Source organism: Tachysurus fulvidraco, chromosome 13 (genome assembly GCF_022655615.1).
Source record: "Tachysurus fulvidraco isolate hzauxx_2018 chromosome 13, HZAU_PFXX_2.0, whole genome shotgun sequence".
Lineage (NCBI taxonomy): Eukaryota > Metazoa > Chordata > Actinopteri > Siluriformes > Bagridae > Tachysurus > Tachysurus fulvidraco.
Window position 1 is genome coordinate 11,328,995 of NC_062530.1, and position 25,845 is coordinate 11,354,839.

At 37.7% G+C, this 25,845-nt stretch overlaps 1 protein-coding gene across 4 annotated transcripts in view; it reads right to left on the minus strand.

Annotated features, from left to right (window-relative positions):
• aplp2 (amyloid beta (A4) precursor-like protein 2) overlaps positions 1-25,845 on the minus strand; it is a 72,382-nt gene that overhangs the window by 21,714 nt on the left and 24,823 nt on the right. For all 4 annotated transcript variants that reach the window (XM_047822288.1, XM_047822286.1, XM_047822287.1 and 1 more), the window contains exons 2-9: positions 16,227-16,400; positions 15,287-15,416; positions 9,188-9,300; positions 6,664-6,866; positions 6,112-6,308; positions 5,810-5,977; positions 716-849; positions 504-578 (exon numbers count right to left, since the gene is read on the minus strand). In XM_047822288.1, the coding sequence (XP_047678244.1) occupies positions 504-578; positions 716-849; positions 5,810-5,977; positions 6,112-6,308; positions 6,664-6,866; positions 9,188-9,300; positions 15,287-15,416; positions 16,227-16,400 (1,194 nt within the window). The remainder of the gene's footprint in view (positions 1-503; positions 579-715; positions 850-5,809; positions 5,978-6,111; positions 6,309-6,663; positions 6,867-9,187; positions 9,301-15,286; positions 15,417-16,226; positions 16,401-25,845) is intronic.

The following is a 25,845-nucleotide window of genomic DNA, read 5'->3' on the forward strand; positions in this document are numbered from 1 at the left end:
TCATAACATTGCTACTGTAAATTATTATAAAGAATTGTTTTTGTATGATGAGACCAAAATAGAAATTGTTGAGCATAATTTAAAAAGCCTTCAAATCCATTTGGCATAAAGGACAATTTATATAATTATAGAGCAGAATTGGGGAGATGCTAATATACTCAAGCAGTCAACATGGCAATGAAAAAAAAAAACTGTTTCTTTTCCCAGTTGGGAAATCTCAAGGCCAAGATATATTCAGAATAGATCAATTAATTTTCTCCATTAAAAATGATCATGAAGACCAAACCCTGGCCCAACAGACATGAAATCTCTCCTGCTACTGTTTACTGTCGTATTCCTCTTGAAATTCAGCAGCAAAAATAGATGAATATGCAGAATTCAATTTGCATTTCCTTATTGTACTTTAGCATTATAGCATAAATAATTAGATATGGCAGTGAGTATTGCTGTGCAATTCTGCTCTTTAGTGGCTGGTGATTTTTGAAAACGGATGATGTGTTTACCTGGATCAAGGTCTGTCTGTCTACTTTTGGCAGATTCTTGGCCTGATGCTCAGCTTCTTCCCATTCCTTCCTCACCTGAGAAATAAAGAAAGAGCAGAGGTAAGCATGCACAAGTGTACATATGCATATAGTGTGCTCTTTTATCCATCATTTATCTTCCCAGTCCAGTTTCTTTTTTTCTCTCCTTCCACACAACCCCTTTCTCTCCTTACCCGCTCCATACGGTTGCGGTGTCTAATCTCAAGCTGTTCCTTGGCCTTCTGGAAGCGGCTGTGCTCCTGATCATCGGCTGGAGTTTCAAAGTACACATCCACATCATCCATAGGCTGTGGAGTGGTGGGCAGAGCTAGAGAGATGGAGGATAGGAGCACACTGAATACCAGAAAGTCAAAAAAGACAAATGGTACTAAGGTAAGCACAACTACATAGACAAATAGTCTCTCTCATCTCTCTAGCTGGCTCTATAGTGTCAGACATGCTATAATAAGAAGAACTAAATATACTAAAGTCTAAACCATACTGAAAATGCTGCTAGAAAGGTTCATTGAAAAAAAAGAAAGCAGACAAAAACAAGCAAACACTCAGTGCCACTCTTATAAAGAAGTCAGTCTATTTCATATCTCCTGCCTTTAAAGACATTGCGCCTGATATCAAAGCTGCAGACACCACAAACAAGAAAACTCTAGCAGGCAGGAGCTATCAGAATTTTATATATAACCATAAGTTATGTCAGTGGCCAAGCTGATCCACGTTCCCAGCATACAATTAAAATACATATGATCAAATAAATAAATGCTAAAATACATACAGCTTGAAATGATATTCTACTACAGATCAATATTTGGAATTATAAGCAACCAGTTGTCAGCAGTCTATAATTTATAAACCTGTCCTATATTCTAAAAATCAGAATCCTAAAAAATGTTGTTGCACAGAAGTTATGTTCATTCTTGAATAGGAATAATATTTATGAGATCTATCAATAAGGATTTAGGTCTCATAACAGTACTTAACTAGACCAAATGATCTATTACTGGGTTCTGACCTTAGTGCAGATTTTGATGTAGATTATTGACAGACTAGAAAATTCTGTTATGAATTACTCTTTCCTCACTTGGGCATTATTTGACAAATCATTCTGAGTTTGTGTCAGGGATTTGAAGAGGAAACGAAGGCAGATGCAATGCAGATTTATATTTTAAAGAGAAACAAACAATACCCCCAGTTTACATTTTCTGTATTGTTTAAGCAATGTGTGAAGAAACTGGATGATTACTTAATTAAGAAAAGACAGAAGTACTTCTACTAGTGCCACAGTCATCTCAAAAGGAAGTTTTCTGATTATATAGTAACACTAAAAAGCCAATTTTTTTGCATCATGATGTAGCGCCTGGTACAGGTCATTTAGATTCCAGGTCCCAGGCACCCTAAACGTCGGCATCTAATCTTCAATCAACCGATGAGCAACCCAGTTTTACACACACACACACAACTGGCTCCAGAATGACTGGAACCTACAAAAAGACCAGATAACCCCATGTGGCTTCTCTGATTGAACTCATAGGGGCCCTCAACCAGAACACACACACACAACACAATTGCCTCTTTTCCACCGGAAAGAACCGGTTCCACTGGCGAACCTTCTAAGAACCAGTTTGCCTTTCCACCGGCTAGAGCGCCATCATAGCGCCGAGTGTGACGTCACTGTATACGTGTCAAGTGTCCCAGCAACGTTAGCGCAGCAGCAGCAAACACAAACACAACAACAATGGCGGATGTTGCTTTACTGTTAATGCTCATGGCTTTGTGAACCTACATTAGCATCCAAACGCGGCGAATAAAACATGTACATGCAGCTCCATGTAATCTGTATAAACGGAGGTTGTAATCGATAAAGTACATAACGTTATTTTATCGTTAACACAGAAAAAAATTTAGTCTTAGCATGTAGCTACCTACTATCATGTGTGCTGATAATATATCATATTGCGGTAAAGTAAAAATGTATTAAACATTAGTATACTTAAAGTACATTATCAAATGCGCTAACAGTAAACCCGCCCCCAGCTCCCGCCCCAAGCGTTTCTGAAGTCTAGACCAGCAACGTTTTGGTGCTACTTAAGAACCACTTTTCCTGGTTCGGAGCCGGTGCTTTGGTGGTCGAAACAGAAAGAACTGGTTCTAAATTAGGCTCTGAACCAGCACTCGAACTGCCTCGGTGGAAAAGGGGCAAATGAGAGATTCCTTTAACTAATAAAACCCGAAGATAAGGTACTCTAAGGTTCTCATTCTTATAACCCTTTTTGTAATGTGTTCTTCTTTTAAGGCTTGCCTGACTTAAAATTATTTGTTCCTAAATTTCCTGACAAGGGTGTATTTTATTCATGTGTCAACATTGTATTTAACATCAGTTATACTCTAATTACTGATCATGGCATGTTAATGTATACCTGTTCTAATGCTGTATGCCCCTTTAAGGTCTGATGTCAGAATGTATACGAAGCTATCGTTTTCTTTTTACTTCCCTAATGAAAGTGCATTTTGTTTTGTGTTTAAATTTTCTTTGTTTTGTTTCTTTGCCTTTATCAGAACACAATATCGTATTAACATCAGTTACACTTTGATTACTGATCTGTGTACGTAATGTACCGCTGCCGTTATACTGTCATTACCCTTCATGTTTAGTATCCAAATGACCACAAAATTATCGGTTACTCATTTTTCAAACAATGGTGTATTTTAATTGAGCACGAAAGGAGCCATACCATCTTAATACACCCTGGATCAAACTTTAAAGTCATCTAAAAGTTTGATAGCTAAACCACGCCCACAGACACCTGAAATAAAGGGAGTTTTCCCTCCAAAATCTAAGGCCATAGCATTGGCCGTTTCCCCAAAGATGGGTGGAGTTCGCGACCTTTAAATTGTCACAAACACCACCAATCCGTGGTCAGACTTTCGGAACAGCTTGGAGACGACTCCATCTTCCTTTAAAGAAGTTCCACCAAGCTTCACTTCCAAGAACGACAACTATTCTGATCTTCAGGAGAACTTGGAAGAACGTCTGACCCCACCCTAACTGACTTTTCAGAGATTTCTCTGTTGCATCAGGACTCTTGTGCAGTAAGCCAATGCAAGTAACCGTTTCCTTTACCAACCAATTTAGATGCATATTTTAAGTATGAACCTTGTATTGTGTCTTGAGGTGAATTTAAGTTTCCGGTGACGATTTCCCAGTTAGGGTGTGATTAATTTTTGAGTCTAAGCTTGAAATTCCTTTCCTTCCTTTCTCTAATTTCTTCTTTCCAGTCTCTTCCTACCTTTCCCCAATTTTAATTTCTTTTGTTTTATTTTATTTTCATCTTCGTTTTCCCTATTTCTTTTGTTTGTTTGTCTAGTTAGTTTTATGTTGTGTTTGTCTCATTCATTAAATGCCATATTTTTATGCCAAATAAGTGATTGTCTCTGAGTACCCCTCACAAATTAAGGTACCTGCAACATCTGGTCTGAACTACATGCTCTATTAAGTTAATATAATTTAAATTACGATATGAAGTAAAAGGTAAGCGAATCTTTCTTGGCCGGAAAGATACCGCCTTCACAGAATTAATAAAAGGTTACACGGCCTGTTCGCCGGAAGAACAGACCAAATAAGCGTAACGTTAATTCCATTACCGTTAATTTCAACTTAGGTTAAAATATTTAGAAGTCACTATAAACACGTTATAGTTACTTATAAATATTTACCTTGCTTCACGAGCCAAAATCGCTACAATGAGCAGCTGAAAATAACTTTTGTGTGATTATTTACTGCAGTCTTTTGCTCATTTGAAGCTTATGTAGATAATACTAATAGGATACTGCTAAGATAAAAAAAATATAATGTCACTACATGATGCAGAAATAGGGCTGGGCTATAAAATGATAACGATATGTATCGCGATAGACACGTGATCGATATCAATAAAAAATGTGTCCGATAAAGCGGTCGATAGTTTTTATTCTTCGTCGGAAGAAAACAGAGGTTGTGAAGCATGTTCGGTTGCATTAACAAAGGCAATCGCTCTCTGGTAACCTAGCAACGTAGGGAGTGACACGCTAACAGCCAATCATGTAACAGTATCACATTTGGTTGTGCCATATCGTTGTCTATTTTATTATACTTTATTAAGCATTTCTTACATTTTCTTTAATTTTAAATGTTAAGCAATAATTGTTGAATGTTCATTGTGACTTTAGACTTATGCAGGGCTGTCAAGTATCACGCATTGAGTAACGCTCTCCCGCCACACGTTGTATTTATCACACAGAAAAACTTACTATTTATCATATATTTATATATATGTACCGTTGTCTCTATGGAACTGGGCAGAAATCAAGCACGTCACCTGGAGTTCTTAGTTGAGCATGACACTTAACAGCCAATCAAAAAAAGAGGCTACACAATAGCCAATCAGAAAATAGCACTATTATATATGGGTAAGATTTAACACACACACACATTAATAAATGGAAATAAAACAAATACTTTGTAGTTGGTTAAAATGTGGTCAGTGATCCTGATGAAACAGTTTTTTTTTGGGGTGGTGTCACTCTTGCCGGTCTTCAAAACTTGAGAGCCCTGCTTATGTTTACATTTTAATTATTTGAGTTTTCCATGGTTGTTGACATTTCTGTCTTAATAACTGAGAAGATTCTGCTCAGAGAAATTTTAAAATAAAAATGTTTAAATGTAATATATTGTTCTCCTGGTCCTTATTTTAATTGTGTCATAAAAAAATATCAATAATTATCGATATCGACTGATATGATACCGTTTTCAGCCATGTCGCCCAGCCCTTCGAGCTTATGTCGCCAGGTTGGAGAACAGTAATATCCCTGTCTGGATAGTAAAATAAGTGCATTAAACAATTAGTCCCAAAAAATGAGGATGTTCCTTTTCAGTCTTATTCTGCCGAATAGATTTTCCGCTTGTTGCCTCCGTGAGTTTCTACAATTTTCCTTTTACTTATCAAAGACACCACAGTCTTTCTTTGACACCACTTGTTTTCTATTGCCTCATATGATGGAGCTTCTTAAATTCACAGAACAATAATTAGGTGAATTAAGTTGGTACCAAGAGAAAGTAAATACTATTCAGAAAATTTGTCACAGAAATTTTGCAATGGTACTTTGTCTAACGGCCACAATATTTTGCATAAAGAGAAAAATTAATTAAGCAAAATTAATTAATTAAGCCCCATTAGGTTGGTGCATAAGCCAATACTGACAAAGAAAAGGGTGAGGTTGTGTCTTTGCTGGCTTACTCAGGCTTTTGCACACAGCCATGCAGTCCTCCTCAGACTCAAAGTTGTTGCGGTTGCCAGCACAGCCTCCATAGATGAAGCGCACGCACTTCCCAAGGTGAATATCAAATCGCCAGCGGGGCATAGAGGCACGGCATGGTCCAGTTTCTGATTCCAGGGAGCACACAGCTAATGCAGGGAATACAGTTAGTGTAGTATAGAGTTAGTAGGTAACACTACCTCTCTATACCAACAAACCTGAGCCTCTTATTCATTAATATGTATTTGCTACAAAAAGCATACTCAAGATTGGTATTATTAACCTTTAATCTCCTGGAGAGACATGTCATTGTCCTGGCTCTCAATAGTGGCCTTCTCCTTCTTCCTTTCTTTCTCCTCACTCTCTTTGTCTTCATCTTCATCTTCATACACATAGTGGTACTGGTCATTGTCATCTTCTCCCTCATAATCAAACAACTCCGCTTCCTTCTGGGTTGGCTGTTCATCCATTTCTGGCTCACTGTAAGGTTGACAAAATGATTCAGGACAATGACAATGTTAACAGTAGTGTGATACAAGTATGGGGGGGGAATGGAGAAAAGGACAGACCATAAAGACAAGACTTCAGGGTGATGGAAGCAGGTGGTGAAGGAAAAATCCACACTGAAGACTTAACATGTTCTGTTCAGTTGTGTCCAGGGTTTCTTTTTTATTTTTATCATCATTACTATTATTATAATGTTCTTGGATAATGGTAAGTGATAAATGTATGTGTAATGGGCTGCCAGAATCTGCTCTGTTTAATGTATACTTCTAATGCTTTAATTCAGGGGTATCTAGAGAACCAAGACAGATGATCATTGAAAAATTATTACCTCTCCACTACTACCCCATCCTCAAGCTGAACTTCATTGCCATAATCATCGGCATCATCGTCCTGAGACGCGATGACAGTTGGAGTTGGCTCCTGAGCAGGAGCAGAGAGGCAACAAACATGTTCAGTGCCATGGAATTTATCGACACCACAGGGTAGCAGCATTCCGTAGCTGTGCAGCACCATGTTCGCCTTTAAGCAAGCCTAAGAGAGGAATACACAAGTAAAATGCTTTAAAAGCATGTATATGAAAGCCAAGATACACTAATTCACAAATACAGCCACAATTGATCTTGCTTGATCTTGAACTTGCTCACAGGTGGGTAAGAAATTCCACCTTTTATTCTGGACACATTCTAACACATGGACTAAAACCCGAAATGAATCAAAGCAGCAATAATAATTATTTTAACAAAAATCAACAAGGTTATTATTATTGGCCAAAATTCTTATTTTTAAACAGCAATGTTTAATAATGGCCATGTGAACTTACCATTGTATATGAAAATAAATGCACCATATTACATTTATAACAGTGAAGAAATTTGGCAGAAATGCTATTTTACTGCTTCGGTTAGTCTCAAATGCCATGATCATTTGAGGTCTATCATTAAAAAAATTACAGTTAAATTTCATCATACTGAATATATCCATAATGGTGTCGAAACCCTGAATGTTTAAAGGTAGACTTCAGTCTCTTCACCAAGCTAACATTAGTTGTTTAAACTGCTACTCAAGAAAGAAAACAAGAAAGTTGTATGATGAAGAAATACTTTAATAACAGTTTCCTCTCCAAAAAAGAAAAATAATATGGCAAGGTCAATCGTATTGTTTTTATTACGTACTGAAAACATTTGGCTTAAGGTCTAAAGATAAAATGAATATGAGATGATAGCTCAGAATTACAGCCTTCATTTCATGATATTTACATCTAGATTTGCTAAAAAAAAAAAAAGTCACCTTTGGTGGGAGCACACACTGAGTAAAAGTAGAGGAACAGGCAGTCTTAAAGTAAATTATACACGTAATATTTCTTTACAAGTTCCCGGCGATTCAATTAAATGCACCTCTCTAAAGATTGGTAGAGTTTTTGGTTCCAGAAATTTTTTTATCACTGCATTTCTCTGCAAATTCTTATCTGGCCTTCTGATTCTTACTGTTGTATTGTTATTCAAACTGGTTTGAATCTTGTGGTATGGCCTCTATATTCCGTCTGTTGCCATCTTTTTTGAAACTGTTGACTGAGACACCTTCAATCCTCACAATATTTTTGTCATCATCAGCTAATCTGTTTTTTGGCTGACCGGTTTGTTGTCCAGTTATTTGTACTTTACATCAGTGGTGTTTGTTTTTCAGGACATTATAAATTGTATTGACTAAAGCCAGTGCTTGTGCAATGGATTTATTACATTTTCCCTCTTTTTCTTTGTTCAAAATGGTTTTGTCCCACAAATAGCTTTCTGCTATTCATATTAGGTTATACTTTTAAACAACAAATGCTGATTTCACAGGTAAATCCCAGGGGTTAAACTATGAGTAGAGGTTCAGAGTTACTTGTTTACTGAGAGTAACAAGGGCATACCCAGCCAACAGGAAACACCTGTTAGTGACGTTAAATATTTTTTAAGCACTTGACAAATGGGTGGAACAAAAAGAAAAGTGCCATATTATACATTGTTTAACATAACAGCAGAGATATATTAAAAACTGAAAGCTGGAATTCTGATCGGTCATCTCGGATCTCATCTAATCCTTGTTGCTGAGCACTGCTCCATACGTTCTGCCATGTCAAAGGCCACTATCAGAGCATGGGTGTGGCTAACTGTCAGTTAAACTGTCAGTAGAGTTCAATGTAAACAACTCACTAAGACCCACCCAAAAAAGTTTCTAAAGGTCAAAAAAAAAAAAAAGGATCCCAACAACAAAAGAGTAATTACAGAAGAAAGCAATCTGCAAACAGGAAAAAAAGTTCAATAAAAATGAGAATATGGCTTCCATACAAATGGACCAAGTAAAAATACATGATTTTCCACCTTAATTAAGTAGTTTTGTAAGTCAGCAATTACTGAGTACATATACACAGCTTTTTGCCCCAACTCTACCCTGTGCATCAATGGAATGAGATAACACTGTACAGTTTGTACTGCTTAAAATGGTGATATACTTTCAAGTAAAAAAACAACAACAAAAAAAACTTCACTGACGTAGATTTATTGTCTGTAGTTCAAGTTTTTCCCTCTAACTTTAAATCTCTAACACATAAAAAGAGTCTTAAGTCAGCAGTGACACCAAGGTTAACCAAACATGGAAAAAAGCTATAACTAATGCTGCAGTAGCAAAGGTGGATTTATTAACTAGCACTGATTTGTATGTTGCATTTGTGTGTGTTCAGGAGGTGTTTGAGAGTAAAATTAAAGCTGTCTGGGAATTAACAGCATCACACTTGGCTGCTAATCTGATTACCATGTGAAACTAAAAGGATTTTAATGTTTATTTGTGAGAGTTTTCAATACTACTCTGCTTACCTCCTTTGCTTCTTCTTGCCACTGCTGATGACTGAGACACTTGTCCATGCGCTCCTTATGGAAGAAATGACACTTTGCTGGGACAAGTAGCACATCGCTGACAAAATCCCCAACTGCAGAAAACAAATATCAATACATTATTTTAAAGGCCCACTGACAACAATTGTGTTGCTAATTTATGTTACAACAACAACTAAACTGTTTTGTGCAAAATGGATTATTATGAGGATTTTCAATATCATCTTATCACTATAAGGACAATTAGCCAGGACATATTAATAAGCTATGTTCTTTTAAATGAAACTCCCATTTACAGGAACTCTTGTCTGTTTGCAAATTATAATATCAGCTTGGAGTTTACATGTTTTACAACTGCTTATAACAGTGGTCATCAACCTGTAGATCACAATCTACCAGTCGATTGCCACGGCATTTTTGTTACAGCACAATCATAATCTGGAGCTCGATACAAGTATTAATGCAAGCACTTTGAAACTAATATAGTCAAGGGTTCCTAATGTACAGCTGGGTTTGATGTTCTTACATCTGTAACATATTCCCCTGCGATTACCTTAATGTGAGAGTCCTGCTCTTGACAATGTACCAAATTTTTCTCTTGCTGTTTGTTTGAAGGGCCTTCCTCTGTTTTCCAAAACAACATTTAAGAATTCATAGAGCTTGAGCCCATAAAGTAATTCAAACAGAAACAATCACTTAGAGGCTTTGAAGGACTCATCAGATTGCAAATAGAGGTTTGAGCAACATACCCCCAAGTGTCTTAATGTTTTAATTAAACCGCACAATATATATATACACACACACACACACACACACACACACACACACACACACACACACACACACACACACATACATAAAAAAATACAGTTCTAGTCAGAGAAAAAAAGGTTCCAGAATTTTAGCTGTGTCAACACAGTCTGGTGCCACTGTCAAATTGTAGTGGTGGCACACAAGCAAACACATAGCAATTATTCTTTTCATATAAGACAGAAGGCATGAGCCAGTTAATATCTGTCCAACATGACTGGACTTTGAAAACTTCAATATGATTATATATATAAATACATATACAAATACATATAAAAATTTGAATGTAAGCATCAAGCAAACTCTCCAACTTTCCAATTAAATCAGTTCTATATCTGGACAGTGACACAATCACTTGCGAAAGCTCCTTAACCTTCTTGCTCCAGGGGCACTGTCTCATAGCAGCCACTGTGCTCTGACCCCTGTTTCCAAAGGTGTATGTGAGGAAAAATATTTTTAGCTCTACTGGAGAACCCTCAAGAGAAAGTCAGCATTAGCTGTTAGGTGCATTGTTAGAAAGAATAATATTACATCTGCTGAAATTTTAAACTACATTGTGCTAAATAGAGACTTTGTGGTGTTTCTGTACTTCTGTACTGCCACAGTGCTCCTAGATGAGAGGGCAGAAAATAATTGGGCCATTCTCTCTGGTAAAAATGCCACTAGGAAAACCAGTCAGGACAGTTAAATTACACAGTGTTGCCAAAATGACAAAAGAGTCAGAAGAAGGACAAGATAAAGAGTGAGAGACATGCTGAGACAAACACAGAAACGCATAAGGAGTGTTTCCAATTCTCTCTAGCTTTACAATACTGTTCATTGCTTTTGTCCTCTATGTTCCAAAAAATAAAAGACCCCAAATGGGCAATGGAGCATAATGTATATTGCAGTGTTTTCTACACATGACCATGTCAAACCATCATCAAGTCCTCTATAAAAAATGTTACAAAAAACATGTTTTAAAAAAAAAACAGTAATATGAATAACTATTATCCACTGACATTTGCAATCCTTTCTTGAAAGATCTGACTAATCTGAGACTCAAGCGGTCATCGAATTGTTGATAAAAAAAAAAGACAAAAAAAAGTCAGTCAGTCAATTCAAGATGCATGGCAGATACATAGGTGTAGAGCCACGGTCATGGAAAAAAAAACAAATAACTTCTCTCTTTTAATGTTCAAGGGCAAAATAACAATTGTTTCCTCAATGTCTAGAAATACCCACATATCCTCAAGAGAAAACAAAATATTTCAGAAAACAAATTAATAAAAATTTTGTAGACCCTTCTTACTTCCATCATCATTAAGAGAGCAATTAGCAGACACTGACTATTTACATACAGACACCAGTTACAATTACAATGAGTCACAAGTGCAAGGAGTGATAATTAATGTACCATGCGTTTGCATTATCAGTCTTATGGCAATGTTTAACAATTTCTTTCAAGTCTTTCAAACTTTTGAGCACATCTGTATGTTCCTTTATATTTTTTGATAAATGTGACTGCCGGCAGGATCATTTCTCAAGTGGCTAGGAATGTATTACCTACTCGGATTCTGCCAAAAGCCACAAACCAGCAACTTTATATGGGCGGATAATGTAAAAATGATTCAGAAATTAAGCCAAAATGTTTCAGAGGCCCTCTAGTGGCCGATTACAATACAATGTTTATTTTGACCCAAGTACTGTACTCAATATATTGCTTGGTGGTTATAGAAAGTATTCATTTAAAACATTGTGTATATATGTGATTTCATATACACAATTTATCCCCAAACATCTGCCATCTCCAAATGTATGAAGACACATTTAAACTGCATGTAACTCTGTCCTTTGCTTAGTATGCACCATGTGGCTTAGTGTAGCAGTTCACATCCACAAAAAAGTCAGTTACAATCTGAAACATGGGATAACTTCATCGAATCACTTGAATTTTCTTCACACTGCGAGAATTTGATTGAGTATGTACTAAGACTACATGGCTCAGCTGCTTGGCTTCTGAGCCAAAGAGAATTTGATTGAAACAGACAAAAAGCAGCTATCCAGTATATTTTCTATTTCAGTACATGATAATATGTCCCTAATGAGCAAGCAGAGAAAAATGTAACAAGGAAACCCTCTGTGAGACAACAAGAGGATGAAACCTCTAGAGAAATCATTGTCAAAAGGGAACCAATCCTATTCTTGGTGACACAAGCAATTCCTCTTCTATAACTGTACACTGAAGTCAGATATATAGAGTCAAAGATTGTTAATTGTCCTAACAGAAACTGTAAAAAAAAATTTGAGATTGAAATTTAAATCTATCCAACTGAAGTTAATGACCGTTCAATGGTGGAGACTTAAATGTACATTGTTCTAAGTAATTGTAATGTTAAACTATCCAAGAAAACTATATCCACAGCCATCTTTAGGTCCATGTGGTACCATCCACAGTAAACACCCCATGATTCAAAATATGAAGTGTGAATTGATGTGTACATGTGCCTCAAACATGAGCATCATGTGTCATATGACAAAACTGATGCAGTGAAGCTCATCACACAAAAAATAGACATTTTGTGAAGCCCAGTACTGTCAGCCCATTTCACAGTCCATTGCTAGTGTTAATAGCTTTTCCAACACCACAACTCAACCATTCAGCACCAGGGTGATGGACAGACATGCAGGTTAGAAAAAAGAAAAGGGGGAAATTCCTGCATTTTATTGCAACTGAAAGTGTGGTACTACTTAATGTTACATACATACCACAAGAGGACATTTAAAAATAATAATTAAAAAAAAAGAGACCAAATAAAATCTAAGGAGATTATCTTGAATCTGACACTTGGAGTAGCTTTCCTGAAGCTTCTCAATAAATGCTGCTGAAATTTCTGCCCATTCCTCTTGACAGAACTGGTGTTGCGCAGTCAGGTTTGGTGGCCTCCTTGCTCAAATATGCTTTCTCAAATAATTCCATAAATTAAGTCTAAGTCATATTTCAGTCATATGATGAAATACTATGATTTGGATCATTAGCAGTTCATTGACTTCTCCATACTCTTCTGTTCCAATCATTTGTACAGACTTATCTTTCTCTTATCTTTTAAACAGCGCACACCTAACATTTATACGGTCAGGTCCATAAATATTGGGACATCGACACAATTCTAACATTTTTGGCTCTATACACCACCACAATGGATTTGAAATGAAACAAACAAGTTGTACTTTAACTGCAGTCTGTCAGCTTTAATTTAAGGGATTTACATCCACATCAGGTGAACGGTATAGGAATTATAACAGTTTGCGCATGTGCCGCCCACTTGTTAAAAGGACCAAAAGTAATGGGACAGAATAATAATCATAAATCAAACTTTTTTCACTTTTTTAATACTTGGTTGCAAATCCTTTACAGTCAATTACAGCCTGAAGTCTGGAACGCATAGACATCACCAGACGCTGGGTTTCATCCCTGGTGATGCTCTGCCAGGCCTCTACTGCAACTGTCTTCAGCTCCTGCTTGTTCTTGGGGCATTTTCCCTTCAGTTTTGTCTTCAGCAAGTGAAATGCATGCTCAATCGGATTCAGGTCAGGTGATTGACTTGGCCATTGCATAACATTCCACTTTTTTCCCTTAAAATACTCTTTGGTTGCTTTTGCAGTATGCTGTGGGTCATTGTCCATCTGTCCCATTACTTTTGGTCCCTTAACAAGTGGGAGGCACATATGCAAACTGATGTAATTCCTACACCGTTCACCTGATTTAGATGTAATGCCCTCAAATTAAAGCTGACAGTCTGCAGTTAAAGCACAACTTGTTCGTTTCATTTCAAATCCATTGTGGTGGTGAATAGAGCCAAAAATGTTACAATTGTGTCGATGTCCCAATATTTATGGACCTGACTATATAACCCACGGGAGTTCATTTGGAGTACATTCTTTGCTGCTATAACAGACTCAACTCTTCTAGGCATATCACTACATTTGGTACGGTCATGCCACTGCAAAGATTAGCCTATTAAGCCAAAAAAGCACAAATAGTATCTTGTTTCAATATCAAAGTCAAAAGTTATTAAATGTGTTTACATTTGAATAGTATGTATGCACTAAAATTACAGAAAAGATCATACTAATGCACCATAGTACATTTAAGCCCAATCTGACTTTCTGAGATTAGCTCCTCCTTCTACGCATGACGACACACCTAATTTTGCACCTAAACTTAAAGCTTTTCCATATATCCTGTCATTCTGGCATTTGTGAATTAGAGCTCTAAGAGTAAGTAATGCTTAATAATGTATTCATAATAATTTATACAATACTCATTAATAATCAAGCAATTGATTAACATTGGTAAGCATGTGGCTGCCATATGACAATAATAATTGAGATTCACAACATCCTGAATATTTAACTCATTATGGTGGACATTCTTGGGACGGATACAGGTCCTTTTCTTCCATTCTTCAAGCAGGAATGAATTTTGCACCAAGTGACAAAGCCTGCCGTTTCTAGAGTTAGGCTGGCTGCCCATTGTCATTTAACTGAAGAAGGAGGAGGAGGAGAAGGAGAAGGAGGAGCTAATGCTACCACCTGTGAAGTGTTTGCTGAATTTATTAACAAACATGGCCTTTCATGTTTAGCAACATGAGTGGACTCATTTTTATTTGACTAATGGATAATGTGTGCATTTTGTTATATTTCTTCAACAAGAGCATCCTTATCCCTCAGTTGTTCCCCGAAATGGAAAAATACTGACTGTTCCCTAACATCTGGTCTTCAAATGCTTCTTCAAATGTCAAACAGCAATGAAAAAAAATAGAACAGTTGTATGTACTAAAACTGCATGAACAAAGCACCTACTCAGGTTTTATACAACAAGTTTACTGATTTTCAAACAATTCGAACCACTACTACGACTACTGCTATGGCATTACCCTTTCTTGGAAAAGGAAAACAAGTTTTTGCACTAGAAAGTTTTTGCATACTTTTGCTATCATGGAGCTCAAATCTATGATTTTATATTACTGACCATGAGCCAGGGCTTAGCTTTTTAATGTGTTCACAGCACACAACAAGAACCTCAATGGTCTGTCAAGCTTTGAATTCCTTTGAAATCTAAGATTTATTGTATTCGGATTCCAGACACTGCTGAGAATATTGCTTGCCCTTTTTGAACCATTTAGAGCTCTTAGATGTGCATCTTTACAAAAGAGTCTGCACTGTGACTTTATCATGTCATTTAACATATTAGCTAAGCTAAGAAGTCATTATTTAGATATGGCTCACCCAAGCATTTGTATGGGACCACAGTGTGGGCTTGAGGCTTGCACGTTTTTGTTCCTTTCTTGCACCAGTTCTCAATTTTGACTGGTTGGTTGGCTTCCAGAACATTTGTGATTTCCAGTTTAGGGTACATCTACCAGAAAAGTGAGAGAAACATTTGAACATTAGCAGCAGTCAATGAGGAAAGCCTAACAATATCTAGACACATCCTAGTTAGATGGAACCAAAAGATGGTTCCAATTATCACCGTTTTGTTATAGCAAAGCTAAAGTCAATCCCTCACCAGCATATTAAAGTTCTCTTACTCTTTTAGTCAATTACACACACACAAAAAAAAAAAAACCACAGCGTGCCATTTTGAGAAACAGGAAAGTATAATCAGCTCTTTCCTGAAGACTCCCCTGTGCTGGGAAACTTTATAACACAGTGTGACTGTTAGTGTGGTTTAGCACAAATAGCAATTAGCATAACAAGGACATTTATATAAACCTGTCATTCATGTTATAACCCAGATTTACTGTTAAAGCAGTTCTATTGTAGAAAATTAATCCACTCATTCTGACAAATATTATCTGTGAATTCAATGGTGGTGATGTAGAAGGGCTAAAGTATAGAGTGCAGGGTGCTAAATGATACTAAAGGGATACTAAAAGTATGTGGGGAGAGAGAAGAAAGAAAGAAAAAGCCGTTGTATTGTCAGTGAAAAATCCATGCCTCATATTTATAAGACAGATAAAAATAAAAATAAGTACACATAACTGGTTTGACAGCTCAAGAGAATCTGTATGCTTTAAAAAAATTACCAATAGTACTAAGAACATTTCATCACAAAAAGTAGCAGTTATGCTTTTCCTCAAAACCAATCTACACTACACAAGTGTATAATTGGAGGATTTTTTTCAGCACACCAAGCTATAGTATTGAGCCTGAATAACTGTCTCACCTCCTGGCAGTATTCCAGCACACCCTCCTTCTTTCTAATGCAGCTCTTTCTTCCAGAAGGGTCTGGCTCCCATTGGCCTGTCTGGATGTTGACATGCATGTTGAGTTTCCCACAATACATGGCCACCTGAGGCTCTGCCACTGCAAAGCCAGTCCCTTGATTAGCTGCCAACGCCTTTTGCAGAATAAGGGAAATGGAGAAAACAAATAAACATAACTGGGTTAATACAAAATCATGTCCCTTTAATCATTATGCATTAAACAGAGAAAAAAAAATCACCACATCTATTAGACTTTAAAGTACAGATCACAAAACCCAAACATAGCTGAAAATAGCTAAATTGGGGTTAAGCACGACAGAGCATGGGTTTTAATGACATCTGAGTTTTTGCATCCCTTTCCAACAAAAAAAAAAACTCAATATAGACAATCCTCTATCAACATAACTTTCAGGAGATATAACCTCACATTTTTTTGAGTTATTGCATAGTCAAGGCCTGCCATATTACATTAAAGTTTTCATAAGCAATACATGACTTCAAAGTGACAGTCAGGCAGTCCACTGCTTTGAGAGTTATGAAATCTTTATTTTATTATTTAACTGACAGAAATGTTTCCATTGCTTATACAGATATTTTTTATTAATAAAAGGAGTTTTGTCGTTACATTAACTGTAAATTTTTGGTATTGGTAAACTTCTGTTCCTTCTTATTTTCCTTTTCAAGTGCATTTTAAATGTTTACTGTGAGGACCTATGATTCATGCAGTTTATGTATTGTTATCAGACTAAATATTGTTAAAAATATAACAATAAAAATGAGTAGATTAGAACCTCCCATGTAGCGAAGGAGAATCGGAGGCCGCACCACCCATACCAACCGAGCCCAACGTCACTCCGCCTCCGTGAGCCCCCAAACAATGGCTTGCAGGCTGTGCACTTCAAGCCAGTTTGGCCACAAAAGCACCCCGACTCACTGTAAAGGTTAACGGCCAAACAGTGTTCACTCTCCCTGATTCTGGGAGTCCCAATATACTGGCCTGACCATCAGTCCTACCTCACACAGTAATGCAGATCAAGAACAATTGTGGTCTCATGCATTCATGGCATGAGAGACCCCTCAAGACTCTACAGGTTTCACCCCATTTGAACTCTTGTTGGACTGCTGGACATGGTGCAAGAAGCGTAGGAAGGAAAAACACCTCCCTTTGTCTTTGACAGTGATTGACCGTCACTCTGTCCCATCATTTTGGAGCACCTCGAGGCGGCCCAGCCTGAGCAGCAGAGGGCCTATAACCGACCCACACAGTTCCTGCCAGGTATCCAGGTGATGACTCCTCGTCCCCAATACTGGCTGCAAGTTCCTGGCCGTGTCAGGACCTGTACATGATCCTCAATTGGGTGGGACCTGTAAATTACAGTCTCCAGCAATCAGGTCAGCATGCAGATATGCAACACTGCCATATTAAAATTCTAAAGAAATTGTTTGTACCAGCTCCAGCCATTTCTGCATTTGCTTATGTCACCACTGATCCCCAAGAGCATGCCCAAGTGGGAAGACAATCTCTTGCTAGCTCAGCAACTCCGTCTTTTCGTCCATGCTGGTCCAACATGAGATCAAAACCTCTCACGAGATGATGGTCAGACCTACAGTCCTGCTCACAATTATTGGCACCCCTTCATGTTTTGAATAACTGAGTGAATGTCTTCAGAAATAAATGGAAATGTACCAAATTTATATCAGCAGGATCTTTTAATTGGAGGTCCAAAGTAATTTAACAAAGACAATTGTTATTTCAACATAAATATTGTATTTCCAAAGGAAAAAACAGAAAACCAGCATGTGCACCAATATTGGCACCCCTCCTTAATATTTGGTCGCACACCCTTTGGCAGCGATGACAGCCTCCAAACGTTTCTTATATCCATCTATAAGCTTCTTGCCCTTCTCGGGTGGTATTTTCTCCCACATTACCTTTGTAATATGCTCAAGCTCTTGAACATTTGCAGGGTTCCTTTCTTTCTTAAATGGCAGATTTCAGCTCCCCCCAAAGATTTTCAATTGGATTGAGATCAGGACTCATGGCTGGCCATTTTAAAAAACAGTCCATTTTTTCCCTTTCAACCAATCCTGTGTGCTTTTGGAGGTGTGCTTTGGGTCTTTATCTTGTTGGAGGACCCATGATCTTCGCCTCAAACCAAGTTTCCTTACACTGGGCAAGACATTTCGCTCTAGAATTGCTTGTTAATCTTCAGATTTCATGATGCCTGTGATACAGTGATACAGGCCTCCAGTACCAGATGCAGCAAAGCAGCCCCACAGCATTATGGATCCTTCACCATGCTTGACTGTTGGTATGGTGTTCTTTTCCTTAAAGGCTTCATTATGCCCTCTGTTTGTGTGCATTACCAAAAAGCTCCACTTTTGTTTCATCTGTCCATAAAACATTGACCCAGAAGGCTTGAGATTTCTCCAGGTTCTCTTTTGCGAAGATCAATCTTTCCTTTTTATGTCTTTTCTTCAGCAATGGGGTCTTCCTTGGCCTCCGCCCATAAAGCCCGTCTTTGTTTAGTGTGCAGCGTATGGTACTTGTTGAAACAATTACACCAGACTGCTCTAGGTTGGTCTTCAGGTCTTTAGATGTTTGACATGGTGTTTTTTCCACCATTCGCACCAACCTTCGAAGACTCCTGTCATCAATTTCAAAGGAGTGTCCTCAGACAGCTCCTTTGTCTTTACCATTGTCACACATGAAGAGGGAATAACAGGTGGCTTCTTAAAACACCAAAATGATCATTCATTGGCTAATTCATGTCACATGGGTGGAAGCAATTCATCACAGGTGATCCTCATTTGTGATTTGCAACGGGTGAGCCAAATTGGGTTTCCATACTGATCCATACGGATTATCATCAATAAAAAAAACTTAGCAATTTATTTATTTATTTTTTTAAGAATTTTAAATTTGTTCCTGCATCAAAAGATTCATCTTTGGTCCAATTGAGACTCGAGGCATTCGAGTTAAATGACTTGGCATTTTAGGCCTATCACTACACCAAAGGGATTATCATTGCATAATCACTTCCATCAAAAAACAATTTCCACAAGAGGCCAATTTCCCTTTATATAAACAGTAAAGAAAATCCAGTCAACAGTGATTTTAATGACTGATTTTTTAACACAATTTTTTTTATCACTAAGAGATTTTTTTTCATCACTAATGATCATTCGAATGACAAAGTGCTGTGCAGAGGAGATCCCCTCACAATATAGATCTGAAGACAATTGCAGAACCAAATGTATAAGTAACTTTGTGTGTGATATTAGTAACTTTATGTTAGTAGAATCTGATCTTGGTTTTATTTACTACATCACAAAAACCAGCACAACTAAGAAGAATGCACAGAGGTTTATTATCCACTGGATACACAAAGTCTTCCCTACTGTTCTTTCTGCAGACAGAATCCACTCCTTTATTGCATCACTCATTTCCTTTTTGACTCAAACAGGAAGCAGCTCCACCAAGTCTTTCATTAAAGCTAAACTGATTCTTGTCTGAACTGTGAGGAAGATTAAAGGGAAAAATTCAAACAAAGATGTAAACCCAGCCTCACTGACGCTGTTTATGACTAAGTATACAGCAATAAGGTGTAAAAAACAGCTTTATGCTTTAAGTGATCAACTATCAACATACAATATTCACTATAGTTTCTCACTATATACTGTTTTGTTGTCAGTGCTACACTGAGGAACAGTCATTTAGATGTAGCAAATCCAAAATCTGAGCTTCTCCCGAAAAAAACAAACAAACACACACACACAGAGTGACACACACACACACACAGCGCGACACACAGACAGGGACATGGACACACACTTCTACACAAAAACCTCTGGCATCCCCAAAGCTCATTAGAGTCCAGACCATCACCAGGACACCAACCACACAGAGAAAACAGAGAAAAGAGAAAACAGAAAAGAGAAAAAAAGAATATTACCTCAGGATAAAGGCATGCAACACAGTAAAAACCAAAGAGTGGTAAAATACACTTTCCTTTTGTGTGTATTGTTCCCTTTCATTGCTTTCTCTCTCTCTCTCTCTCTCTCTCTCTCTCTCTCTCTCTCTCTCTCTCTCTTCAGTCTCTCTCACTCTTTGGCTATTAAACAATTTTCTGCTGGCTTTCATGCCACAAGATTTTCATTATACGTATTACAGACACTATAGAAGTGCAAAACCTATACAAAACTGTACATAGCTGTTTAGCTAGAGTAGTTTTCTGGTCACTAGGCTACTTGCACAGATTCAAAAAAGAAATTATCACCCTTGTGCATTTCTCCAGTTTCAAGTTACACTCTTTAGACATGTTAGCATAGTTTTTACTTCATAACACAATCAGAATTATTTAAAAAGACAAATGAAGAATTATAATAAGTACTACTGTGCACAGTGTCTAACAGCTTTAAGCTCTCATAACTTCCCAGCCCAGCGCGATTTCAACTATGGTGAGCAAACTTGTGTCATGACAATTTCACCCTCTTCACCCATATGAAGGTCTACAGAAGACATTTCCCACCGGATCAGGTAGATGAAACAAAACCACAGAAGTTCCAAGAGTACCAGCATAAAGTGTAGCAACATTGCTCTTAGAAAGTATAATGGAATGTTTACAGCAGCCATACATCACAGCTCAGTGTGTATGTGAGAAAGGCACAGGATAATAAACACAGAACATGGATTTAAAATCAAAAAATGACTAAGACAATAGAGCAAAATTTCAGTCATCATTTCATCATATTTAGATCTAGAGGTATTGTTTGAACCCACACATTTATTTCCAGTGCTAAAAAAATATCGGAGCATATGACTGACTGTTTTTGTTGCCCAGGTTTCACAGGGCAAGGTTGAAAGTATCATAAGCTGTCATTACAAGGAATCTTTGAGAGGAAAGTATTATAGGCCATACCACAAGTGGTCACTTTAAATAGCCATGTCTTACCTCATGAATATTAATTGTTTACAGTCACGCAACCAAATTAACGCAGCTTACCACAGAAATCAGTCACTCGTGCTGCTTGCTGAGGTACGCCTTGTGTTAAACTTTGTGTCTAAAAAAAAAAGTCTAAAGTGTGGAATCATTTCCAAAGCTACAACAATGAAGCAAATCTACCCCCTCTGAGAGGGTTTTCTCCACAGCTGGAGATACAATAAGCCAGGAAAGGTCTCGTGTTCTCTCAGAGAAAGCGGACATGTTAATTTTTCTTCAGAAAAATTGCTAACTGTTTTGCTAAGTTGTAATTCTGGATGTTAAATTTGATGTTGGATTTATTTAAATTGATATGAATTAAAATGCTCTGTTTATTAATCACTCTTTAAATATTTTAAACACAAATGGAATTGTTTAAGTATTGTGCATGATTTTTCACATTTCTTTTATTATGGAATCGGAATCAGAACCGGGAATCGTAAGGCAGAACTGGAACCAGAATCGGAACCGAAAATTTTCTTTTGATACCCAAACCAAATCAAGCAAGATGTAAAAGACCAAGAAATCTCTCAGATCTCAGAATCTGAGCCTCCTGTAAACTGTTGAGAGGCAAAAGAAAATCTGGAACAAAAGATAGGAGTGATTCTGCACCCTTGTAGAGGTCTTCACGGGTCCACTTCGATCCGAAAACCCGAGGTCCGAGCCGAGTCCCGAGCCTAAAAGTTTCACGTGTGCCTCAGACAGGGGTCGGGTATAATAACAGCGGCATCGGGTCTCATTTAAAATGAATGTGTTTTTACCGAACGGACCAGAGAAGACCCGAACTACTGTATCTCATGTGTATGCATTGACTCGAGTCCTTTTCCAAATTCTCCTCTGTTTGCCAAGACCGCTTGCAACATGTGGCTGGTGGTAAGCTAATCAACCTGTCAATCAATTTTGAATCCACGCTGTAGTGGTTAATTTAGTGTAGAGTTACGCAACATTCGGGTCCAGTCGCATTAAAAAAAGAAATGCCAACGGGCCGGGTTGGACTCGGGTCTAATTTTTTCGGGTTTGTCTCGGGTCTGGTCTTTCTTATAAAAAAAAAAAAAAAAAGTGTGTGTGCGCGTGTGTGTATGCATGCCGGGTTCGGGTAAAAAGTGATTCAGGTCACTTCGGGTCCTGTACATTTTTTTTTTTAGACCCGAGAAGACCTCAATAGTGCAGTGTTGATCACACGAAAATGATCTCTGCTCATGTCATTAGAAAGTCACCTTACTCATAACCTCATCACAAATGTCAGTGTCAAAAGTATGCAAAACAACAGCCAAATTAGCTAGAGGTACTCTGGAAGATCACCTTGTCATCTGTTAAGCATGGGTGTGGAGCTATATATACTTTTGGGTTCTGTAGCAATCAGTGTCACTTCACTGTTATTATGGGTCATTTATGTAAATGCTTACAATGTCATATTCTGTCAAACAATATTCAGACTGCTGTTTTTTGTTGGTACAAGTTTAGATTTAAGTCCAACACCATTTCAATATGTTTTCCTTTTTAACTAATCAGCATTGCTAACACTGCAAAACAGATTCACATTTTCCAGTGATCAGTTTTTCCTTTGTAAACTGACTACCGGTAGAGAAAAGAATAACCAAGTTAAAGTGTTACAGTGTTAAGCAGAAAGGCTGTGTGGCTGCATTAAGCGTTCGGCACCTCTTTGAGATATTTAATAGCATTGCTGTGGAATGCAGGGAGGAAATCACAGCGAAGGTGTTATGAAATTCCTTTAGAACAAAGGCATTTTAAACAGTGAAGGCAAGGCAAAGGCTGTGTGGTAGAGACCAGATGGGCAATACTAAGAAATTCAACTATCTCAGACCTGCCTGTCCTTTATGCATACAGTAGAGCTCTGCATAAAAGGGCAGAAAGTTCTTTAACAGCAGAATATGCTGGAATGACTATAATATGGCAAAATGACAGTATGCCTCCCCCCTCCAATAATAAACGACAAATAAGCAGACAAATACAGAATTATAGAATATCCTGATGTCTGGGAAACATTTTGTTTACTTTAAATACCTGAATAACACTGCAGTTAAATAGATTACATAGAAGCTAATATGTGATGAGAGAGTGAATACGTTTCAAAGTGTAAGTGAACTGTATTGCTACTAGAATGTGTTAATGTGTGGGAATAGTTTGGAGAAACTCTAGTTTGATGGAATACAAAAGACCTCATACACATTTTTGTTTGTGCCATAGACAGCAAATAGGCCAGTGGCCTCAATCATACACACACACACACACACACACACACACACACACACACAAACACACACACAAACACACACACACACACAGCCTTTTCAAAAGAAGTCTTCCGTTATTTGTTCATTTGTGTGTATCTGTCTTCATCCCTTGTTTTGGAAATCAGCTAGTGTACTATCTGTACATGTCTGTGTCTGTACTATAGTGGTGTGAAAAAGTGTTGGCCCCCCCTTCCTGAGTTACATTTTTTTTTTTGCATGTTTGTCACACTAATGTTTCAGTTGAAACAAATTTAAATATTAGTCAAAGATAAGTAAATACAACATGCAGTTAAATGACGGTTTTTACTATTAATGGAAAACAAAATCCAAACCTACATGTAAAAAAAGTGTTTAGCCCCTAAACCTAATAACTGGTTGGCCACCCTTAGCAGCAAGAACTGCATTAGGCATTTGCAATAACTTGCAATGAGTCTGTTAGAGCGCTATGGAGGAATTTTGGTCCAGGACTTTGACTAGGCCACTACAAAGTCTTCCACTCCATTCAGAGATAGACTTGCTGGTGTGTTTCAAGTTCGCTTCAAGTTTTGCCCAGTCTCTTATGGTGGAGTCATAAACACTGACCTTAACTGAGGCAAGTGAGGCCTGCAGTTCTTTGAATGTTGTTGTGGGGTCTTTTGTGGCATCTTGGATGAGTCATCGCTGTGCTCTTGGGGTAATTTTGTTCGGCTGGCCACTCCTGGGAAGGTTCACCACTGTTCCATGTTTTCGCCATTTGTGGATAATGGCTCTCACTGTGGTTCGCTGGAGTCCCAAAGCTTTATGGCTTTATAACCTTTAAAACCTTTCCCAGACTGATCAATCTCAATTACTTTCTCTCTTATTTGTTCCTGAATTTCTTTGGATCTCGGCATGATGGGTAGCTTTTGAGGATCATTTGGTCTACTTCACTAAATAACCATGTTACAGATTCCTGTGATTTTAAAACTAAATGATGACGATATTATTTTGTATTATTATAGTTGATATTATAGGTGTTTAATAGATTAAAAAATATCAAAAACTGAAATTCAACTAAAAATAACAGGTTTAAAAGCATTTCATTCTCTCTGACCACGCACCATTATGCTAAACCACACAATTTACAGTTTCTCTAAATACAGCGGGTGAAATAAGTATTGAACACGTCACCATTTTTCTCAGTAAATTTATTTCTAAAGGTGCTATTGACATGAAATTTTCACCAGATGTTGGTAACAACCCATTCAATCCACACATGCAAAGAAAGAAATCAAATCATAGATGTCCATAAATTATGCTTAATAACGTTAAATGACAGGAAAAAAGTATTGAACATGCTTACTGAAACGTATTTAATACTTTGTACAAAAGCCTTTGCTGGTAATGACAGCTTCAAGACGCCTCCTGTATGGAGAAATGAGTTGCATGCATTGCTGTGGTGTGATTTTGGCCCATTCTTCCACACAAACAGTCTTCAAATCTTGAAGGTTCTGTGGGCCTCTTCTATGAACTCTGATCTTTAGTTCTTTCCATAGATTTTCAATTGGATTCAAGTCAGGTGATTGGCTGGGACATTCTAGCAGCTTTATTTTCTTTCTCTGAAACCAACTGAGAGTTTCCTTGCCTGTGTGTTTGGGATCATTGTCATCCTGGTAGATGGCAGCAGATTTTTATCAAGAATGTCTCTGTACATTTTCCCATTCATCCTTCCTTCAATTATATGAAGTTTGCTGGTGCTGTATGCTGAAAAACAGCCCCACACCATGATGTTCCCACCTACAATCTGCACTGTTGGTATGGTGTTTTTGGGGTGATATGCAGTGCCATTTCTCTTCCAAACATGGTGTGTGTTATGACATCCAAAGAGATAAATTTTGGTCTCATCTGACCAGACTATATTCTCCCAGTATTTCACAGGCTTGTCCAAATGTTGTGCAGCAAACTTTAAACGAGCTTCATCATATCTTTTCTTCAGCAGTGGAATCTTGCATGGTGAGGCCATGGCGGTTGAGTGAATTACTTAATGTTTTCTTGAAACAACTGTTCCTGCTGAATCCAGGTCTTTATGAAGCTGTCCACAAGTGATCCTTGGCTCTTGGACAACACTTCTGATAATTCTTTTCACTCCTCTGTCAGAAATTGTGTGAGGAGCACCTGGTCGTGGCCTGTTTATGGTGAAATGATGTTCTTTCCGTAAGTGGTTTCTTATGTGATATCTCTGTAACGAGACCTTTTTATAGGCCATCAGTTTGGACAGAACCAGCTGATATTAATTTGCATTGACAAGGGGCAGGACTGCTTTGTAATTACTGATTGTCTTGGCTTTCCATGCCTTTTTGCACCTCCCTTTCTTCATGTGTTCA